The 9,191-nt window shown below is 35.3% G+C and overlaps 1 protein-coding gene across 1 annotated transcript; it reads left to right on the forward strand.

Annotated features, from left to right (window-relative positions):
* The first annotated feature begins 373 nt into the window (after positions 1-373).
* Positions 374-1,970, forward strand: LOC110856103. Its single transcript, XM_035856763.1, has 4 exons — positions 374-577; positions 1,421-1,522; positions 1,609-1,766; positions 1,839-1,970. The coding sequence occupies exons 1-4, from the start codon at positions 442-444 to the stop codon at positions 1,914-1,916; spliced, it is 474 nt and encodes a 157-aa protein (XP_035712656.1). The 5' UTR covers positions 374-441; the 3' UTR covers positions 1,917-1,970.
* The last annotated feature ends 7,221 nt before the right edge of the window (positions 1,971-9,191 follow it).

Below are 9,191 nucleotides of genomic sequence, written 5' to 3' on the forward strand. Positions count from 1 at the left end.
CGCTTTAGGTATAGATAAATACCTGTGATGTTTTGACATTTGACCCTTTAATAACATTCATGCGATACTAGAACTTATAAATATTCTCTGCTTTAAATGCAGCTTGATATGCGTGACCCATGATTTACTTGACACTGTAGAGTGTTTTCTAATCCAACATTTTTGTCATGCATTTTTCGTTGATACATAAACCCGGCCAACTACGTGAGTTGAGAATTCTGAGTGATTGATTGTTCATTTCTAATCAAATTAATTAATCAAAACGGCACTTGCTACATGTAGAATTTACTGATCACGAAACTCGAAGGTGGCATATCACTCAAGCATATTTACAAACCTACTGTGTGCAATCGCAACATCAACTTAACTCGCTTATAAAAGCAGTGTAAAAAGAATCCGCGCATCATTTCTTGTCAGCCACATAAGCGATATACTGTAACCATGACATTTGCGACTTTTACGCTTCTCGCCTGCATTATCGCGCTCAGCAGCGCCCAAGTTCTTTCTCCCACCGCTCCACTCCATAATGCTAGGAGAGCCGTCGAACCTAAACTTCTTGGCGGCATTACTGACTGTGGTAAGCAATATATAGCTCTATTGTCATTGAAAATGTTGCAAAATTCATGGTAAAAATTTGACAATTTCAAAAATTCCAAAATTCCAAAATAAAATCTTGGGAATCCTGGTGAGGAAATCTATAATTCCCGGTATTGATGTCACCACCACTAGAGTTGCCCATGAGTTGAGGCAAATTCACATAACGTGAGGTGAGGTGAGTTATGAGGTGAGGTAAGTTGGGCTATAACTCAACTCACTTATAAGTGAGGCGATTTGGAAATAGTGTGAGGTGAGTCAACTCATCTAGCAGTACATTTAGTAACATTTTATGACGTACACAAATTTTACAAAAATGAATAATGTCATGAGGTTAAATAGATTAATTTAAGTTATGGTCCGATCAATTAGCCACGATTTTGGTGGAGTATTTTAATGAGAAAAGCTATTTTTAAAACCAACTCACCTCATTCAACTCAACTCACCTCATGGGCAACTCTAACCACCACCTTCTAAGGAAACTACTTAAGTGACCCGTTTCAATTAATGAAATCGTTCCAAAACTTGCAGGTCACGGATAATTTGAAGTTACAGCGATAAAAATTTCAGAAAAAAAGGTCTACTTATACCTAATAAATCAGGCATAGTTAGCAACAAAATAATATCTGGTTGTACAAATTTGCTCCCGATGTGGTAATATTTATCACCGAGCAAGTAATACATGTTGACTGGTTAATTCCACGTTAGCCGAATTGTAATATATGAGTGCCTGTTGGTATTATTTTAACACTGAATTTCTAAGTGTGTACATAAGGATAGTTTAAAGTTTAAAGTCCTCGAATTAATTTTTTATTTTATTTGCAAGGTATTGGTGAACTTGTTGACGTTCGTCTCTCTGGATGTACCCAGGCCCCATGCACGCTCAACGCTGGCCAGACCTATCAACTGCAAGGCGACTTCCGTTCGCGTAAGTGAACACAAAACTTTACGTTCTGCAAATTCCAAAGCCTGCACATGTAAGTTTATACACCTGGATATTCTGTATTTTTTTAGGCGATCAGCACTGGATCCTCCGTTATGCTTTAATTGTACACCAAGAAAACCAGTTGACTACAATTTTTCCGGAAACCGCAGTTCCCGACTCCGTCGTGACTCCTGGGCAACTCTATACATTCACGCATGACTTTGTTTTCAACCCCAGCTTCCGAGGGGTAAAGCTTCAAATTAACCTGGTGTCTATGGCTGCAGGAGTAAAGAATATTTTTTTATTATACTTTTTTCAGAAATCTTACATCAGGCTTGAACTTCATGAAAACTGGAAACAAGAGTTCTGTCTCGTCATCCCAGTCAACGTTGTTTAAAAGGAAATATGTATTTCAATATTTTCAACTGAAATAATAAAGAATTTGAATTTATTTGACATTTGCAAAATTTGGTGATTTCTTGAATTTTGTAATAATATGTTAACAGAGTTGATTCGGATACACTTTTCCATTTCAAACCTGATCAGACTGAACCGCAAGTTTAGAGCATTTCGAAAAGGGCGGATTTCTTAGGTACAAAGAAATTTTGATAAAAATACAAAGTTTTAGCTGCAAAACTTTTTATGTCTTCGTTGGAAAGTTGTAACCATGGTAAAATTTTTGTTTTTTGGGAATAGTGCCATCACTCCCTCATAGTAAACTTTAGAAATTGAAAATTTCCCGTAAAATTCCTTCTAATGGTTGTGCTAACAAAAAACAAAGGACGGCCAAGTGGTTATTATCATAAAAATTTTCACACACCGGAACATATCACGAAAATACGCTGTATTATATTATATTAAACTTACAAGTGTCTATAGGTGTACTGACTTTTTTGTTATAACTATATAGTAACCAGATTCCCGGAGTTCAAAATATTCATATGGTTCTAATTATTAGACTTTCTCGGCTTCTGTTCTTAAAAATTTATTTAAAGTTAAAAAAATTAGATATAACATTATACTTCGGCATTACAATGTGTTGTCGTATTTATTCATAAAAGACTCGGACGTCAGTCAAGGCTAAATTCGGTATGTTTAAATTCGACATGTTGTCGAGAACCAATTTTCATTCATTGGACTTGATACAGGATGGATTTCGGATATCGAAATTTAGGAGAAGGAATGACCGTGGCGCCAAGAAACGAAAAAACATCCTTCAGTACATTCTCTATAAATTTAAGATTCACTGCAAAAAATATGGTGTAAATACTCACGGTGTAGCCACATATACACCCGGCGTTCGGTGTAAATTTTACTCCAATGGAGGTGAATTTACACCGGCAGAGTTAAATCGTCACTGTTGGAGTAAAATTTACACCGAATGCGGGGTGCATATGTGTCTACACCGCGAGTATTTAAATACTCGCGGAAATAAATAAATAATACATAATAATTATTATGCAAACAAACAATAATGGATTCAATCAAATTTTCGTAAAATTGAATCAGTCGAATTGTCGTACATGTATTTTACACAAAATAAAATTCTGTAACAGGATCGTATTTTTACAAAATTATTTTTGCAATGTGAATGTCCATCTAGTGTGGCGTTCCAGAGCTGTAATATCTGGCTTACTCACCTTGTGGTAGAGCTTGCAATACCGGAGTTCCAGTCCCGGTATTCACCGGTATTACCGAATACCGGTTTTGGGTCTCCCAATACCGGTATTGAAAGAAAAAATTTGAAATTTTCAAGCAATTTTAGAAAAGCAGATTTCCGATTTTTCTCCAGTTTGAAAACATATTTCTTAATTTTTTGCACACGCAAATTCACTCTTCGGCATTATTAGTGCAAAATTCTGTCTAATGTGTGGAAATCGCAAGTTTTATGTATCAGCATTTCACGTTATAAATATAACATTGTTAAGCAAAGTGGCTATTCACAAATGTTGGCGTTCATGAATTTCCATTAAAAATCCGAGCCTTGCGGTACGGAGATAAGTGTTTACGTTAATATATACCTTTAGATTTTGACAGGTCAAATGTTAGTTTGTCCCAGGCAGGCAGAAACATCTTCATATTATTTTTAATTAATTGCAGGGCGAGAAAACTCATTAGAAATATCGGTTTATAAGTTTTCACATTTCGGATTACAAATAAGTTCTATAAATTCCAATTCCAATATTAAATACTTGGTTTGAAATTAAAACATTCAAAGATTTTCTTGCAGATTAGGTGAATCTAATTAACTAATCGGAGCTCAATCAATTGAAACAAATTGGAAATTGTCTGGCTTAATGTAAGTACTCAGATTCCTGATTATTAGTACATATGATGTAAATATGTTACCCTATTTTATTCTGTGCATAAATGGAATTGACCAATTATACGATTGTACTAAAAAATTAGCCTGGAAAAAATTAACATTTCGATTTAACCAACTGAACCAAAATTTTAGTATTCAAAACAATGCCCAAGTTAAGTTCTCGCTATATGGAAAACCTAACAATATGAACAAATTAAAATGCATTAGGCTAAACTTTAGAACCACTGCATTTGACAGAATACTTGGTGAATAAGTTCTTAAACTACATTATCCTACCGAACTTGTACATTAGAAATAAAAACCGGACTATTGATCTGTATAGGAATTTTGGTATAGTTCGTAGCTCTGGTTCTTTGATTATTACACCATTATTTACCTAAGTCTGCGGCCCTATAGATTGAATGTTCGACTTTCGGTATTACCGAAGGCCCCAATACCGGAAATACCGAATACCGGTATTGAGAAAAGGCCTCGGTATTGCAAGCCCTACCTTGTAGCCATTACTCTCCAGTTAAGCGTATTATATTCCATATGAATAGATAATACACCCATACAGAGTGGTGGTTTAATTTTAGTATACTGCAATTAACTAGAGAGAGAGACATGTTGAGAAAAAGATAAATAGATATTTGGTTTAGCTTATTCAGCAATCGGCCCTTGCAAGTAATGACTTATAATAGGAAATTACACTGAATTAAATTAAATGCATTAAATGTTAAATTATCAAAAAAACGATCCGCTTCTCCTATGCATTAAATACCTTTAAAATTTAAAATTAATGATTATCCACTCAATAATTCGACATAGTATGTATATACCTACATAGATAGCTGCTGAGGATTGACTACTTGTATCAACATATTATTGAGTTTTTTTTATTGATAAGGTGTGTAAATAGTGTAAGTAAATAAGGTATACAAGCATAACGTGGATGCATAATTTCTTACGTAACTACTGATTGTAGGCAATCTTTATCATAACAAAACCAATTGAAATCCAGCTATGGTGATAGTCAGGTACTCGAATTGATGATTTAGTATGCATTGGGACGGGTATATATTGTGTAATTCTGCATTATCACTCACTTGGGAATTTTAGTAGGTTAGGCTCCAATTGCACTCACACATGGTTCCAATCAGACCCATATTACTTACATAGGTCTGATATCCAAAGACGGAATACAAAAAAGTTGCCCCGTTCAAAAGTTATGGCATTGGGAGGAAGACGGTTGTGTGCAAAAATTCATACAAGTTGATGATGTGGACATGTGCATAATTGCGTTGTATATGTATTGCTTCGAATAGTGTACACATATGTATGTATTTGTGCATATGTAATTGTATGCATGCATGTGTGCAGACATTGGCACGTATTTGCATGCATATATGCACATATTACATGCATGAAAAGTGAGAAAATTCGCAATTTATGACGTTTAACCTGATGTACGCGGTCAGAGGAACATTGTAGGCCAAAGCAGTGTCGATATCTAAAATCCCTACCCTAAATTACGTGTAAAACGGTCAAAACAAAAATGCAAAAATATTGATGGAATCCTAAGGGATTCGAACCTGGGTTCAATTGCACAGAAGTCAGAGGCGTTTACCACTCGGCTATGAGGGCCTAGAGTCGGATCCGGCCGTCAATGTCCCGAGGAAAAGTGCTCCTCGTATTTTACTGTAAAAGACTATTTTTTTCAACGATAATCTGGTAATACCTCCAAGAGTAAAACATGTGTTAAATAAATAACCTCATTTCATAAAGAAGTTTGAAAAAGATAAAAAGATGATGGGCCCACGACGAGGCACTTCCTATAATGCAAGTACTATAATTCTTAAATATTTTATATTATTCCTATATCTGATCTCTGTCAAATTAAAAAATTCTTGTTTTACTTTTTTATTCGCGAGTCAGACTGCCTTACATGACAGTGTTTTTTTTACAAAAATAATTGATATGGCTTTGTCACTACATAATACAACAATTTAAACAAATATGTCTCTTGTTTTTTTCGAATCTTACATAAAAAGGCGAGGATATCTAAATATTTAACGATATCGACCTCAGCCAAAATCCATCTTGTCCAGAAAAAAAATTGCAAATAGAATTGAAACGCCTGAATTAGTTAAGTGTTGAAAATTTCATAATATAATTCTTCACTCGATAATCCATAATTTATTTATATATATTGATTACGTCCTTTAGCTTTAGTACTAATCAAAATTCTTTTGCATACATAACACATGCAATCACTTAACTCCAGTCATTGTACTGTTCAGACATGTAAGGAAATTCAGCTTCGACTACTATTAAATACAATTAAATATTAAAGACTAGGATTTTTAACATTTACATAAACAAACATACTTCGAAGTCTTTTGTACTACGCTAAAACTATATGTGCTGTAACAAGAACCCTTAAAATTTTCTCCAGGAAAATGCACCGTTTACAAACATGCATAATTATATTGCTTCACATAGCGTACTTTCCAACTTGTTTCACTTTAACGGAATACATCCATGAAAGCCCTCCTCAATTATTTGGAATATATAACTGCCAAGTACAACTGATCGTGAACCAAAGCGATTATAAAGATCTATCCTACCTACACACTGCACTGAATCATGTTACGACAATTACGTCTGTTCGCAAGTTTATGGGATCGATTGTTCATTCAAAAACACTTGGATAGGGATGCATCAAGACGTCGAGAGCAGAGCTGTAGAATCACATTCCTTGTGTGCGATTACTATACGATAACTGGATCTCAGTTACATAAAGATACGTGGGATATCTGGGTGGGAATGGCACCTTATACATATACCCATAGTAAATACAAGGGATGGAGATTAACATTACGAAATTCCTACACAATTCTTCTTTCAAATATGCATCAGGTTCTAGCAAACAAAACTATTCGCTACCCAGTAAGACACCGGGACACAGGATATCTTCTACTAGATGGTATATTAGACAACTTCGGAATTATATTCTCCGTACACCATAACGCGTTCATCTTGTGCGTTCAACCCATACAAAGAGTATCTGAGAATATTTACTCCACAGATTGTATGGTTATTAATAACAATATTATACCTTTGTTTACCGAATTATTATCTGCTCCCAATTATTGGATGTTGAATACCCATCGGGAATTTTATAAAAAACATTCTAATGACATTGCTAAACTAGCCTTCACATCTAACCCTTTTCTACGACTAGAAAAACATTTAGTATATCAACATTTATTTCAAACAGTGTTTCGCCAAGCCAACGCTAGTCTATACATTTCTGGTAATGGACCCGAGTCGAAGTCGAAATATGGTGGGGTGCTAATTTTAAGAAAATATGATCTTCCTCTATATGATGTGGAAATTTTGCCGGACTGTTTTTTTGGGAAAATTGTACCATTAAAATTTCTAGGTTATCAATTCCTAACCTGTTCGTCTGACAAGTCCATTTCGTTTGGATTTTACTTTGTGCCATTCAAGATTGAAGTTTGGGGTTCTATTACAGCTTCCATTATCATACTTGTAACAGCTCTCCAGTTCTATTATAAATATGATATTACAGCTAGTTTCAGTTTTAGCCCATGTCTGTTTGTCAGCGCCTTTATGTTCGAAGAGGCACAGGCAGTTCCGAAGCGATTGGAAAGACAAATATTTTTCCGCCTGTTAATTAGCGGCTGGATTTTGATGTCGAACTGTTATAATGGAATAATGATTTCAGAACTGAACTCCCCACTCCCACCGTTTAACATTCCCGAAAGGTTTCAAGATTTAATCTGCGAGGATCAGCATTTCCTTGAGTTACGCCGAGAAGATGCAAACTTGAGTAATTGGGTTGATACGAGAGTTAAACTCCTTCTACAATATTTAACTGATTTAAGCAAATGGATGCCTCTACCGGTAGAACAGCGGGCACGAATGTTAAGGCCATATATTAACAGTGATTGTTACAAAATTTTGTCACCTCCTTCAGAGGAATTTATGTTTCAAATTTTTGATCTTCTGTATCTGACAGCGATATCCAGCAGTTATCATGGACACAAACTTTATTTGGAAGAACTGACCATATTACTTTTAAGTAACCCGAAACATGCATTTATCCCAAAAACGTTTGACTTCACCAATAAAAAGGAGCTTATGTTACGAGCAAGGGAATCGATTGAGAAAGAAATAGTGCAATGTGGAAAATCTGCTTACGTTCTCCAAGCCGCGGACAGTGGAATGACTTATGAACACTTGAGTAAAAAATACTTCAAGACAAAATTTTATAAGAGTCGGGATATTATTGGCTTAGCCCCGTTCGGCTGGGCTTTTGAAAGAGAAGGGAACTCCAAAGTTCCCATATATTTTCAGTCCATGTTCGAAACAGGAGTTCATGGACGTCTAGAGACAGAAATACAGAATTTGGAAGTGCATCATCACAATTATTCGGCAATAATATCACACAATTCAGCAATCGGTTTGGATGGAGCTTTCATCACTTTGTTTATTCTGTGCGGAACTTCACTAATCATAGCGATGCTGGTTTGGATTTTAGAATGTCGGGATATTTGTAAAGCCATTGTTTTGGAATCGGTGCAGAAAGTGTACAAGTTGAGTAAAGACACACTTCACAATTTTATACCTTTTGCGTTAGCATCAAATTTATCAGTTAATGTGCCTAACTTATATTTCAAACCACGGAATAATTTCTCTAAAAATTTATTCGGGGGATGTGCAGTATTTTGTGCTTGTATTATATATCTTGTCCGAAGTATTTTTTATTTTGTAATTGGATTTTCAGTAATCTGCAAATATACTACTCTAACCTGACCAAACTAAAAAAAAATTTCTCGCCTCCGTAAAGCTACCAAAATTGCGTAACCATGGCCAAAATCAACATCAGTTGCATCAAAATGAAAATAAAATTGAAGGAAAATTTCGCGTTGTGACATCCATTCTGCGTCACCCTGTATTACATTAAACGAAACCAATTTGTGGCCTCTCTGTGTCAATTTCCGGCGAGCTAATCACATCCTTTTTGAACCACCCTGTAAACCAGAATACTTAAATCACTTGCAAAATTACACAATCACAAGAAGATGAATGTGTGAGTGACCCTGGGTTAAATTTTATCGTTTCTTTCGTCGCAACTCTAGATTCGCAAATTGTTGAGTGGGCTCTTCGCTAGTAGAGGGGGAATCTTGGTGGATGCAAGCACACAATTATTTGTGAAAAAATCGGGAGAAAATATGCAGAAAAACAATATAATCGCAGTTGCTGCAATCCTACTTGTCATTCTCGTTACTACAATTTCCATCTGGCTGATTTCATACCCGGTAAGAAAAAATATAAATA

The sequence above is a fragment of the Folsomia candida genome, unplaced genomic scaffold, assembly GCF_002217175.1.
Source record: "Folsomia candida strain VU population unplaced genomic scaffold, ASM221717v1 Fcan01_Sc014, whole genome shotgun sequence".
Taxonomy (NCBI): domain Eukaryota; kingdom Metazoa; phylum Arthropoda; class Collembola; order Entomobryomorpha; family Isotomidae; genus Folsomia; species Folsomia candida.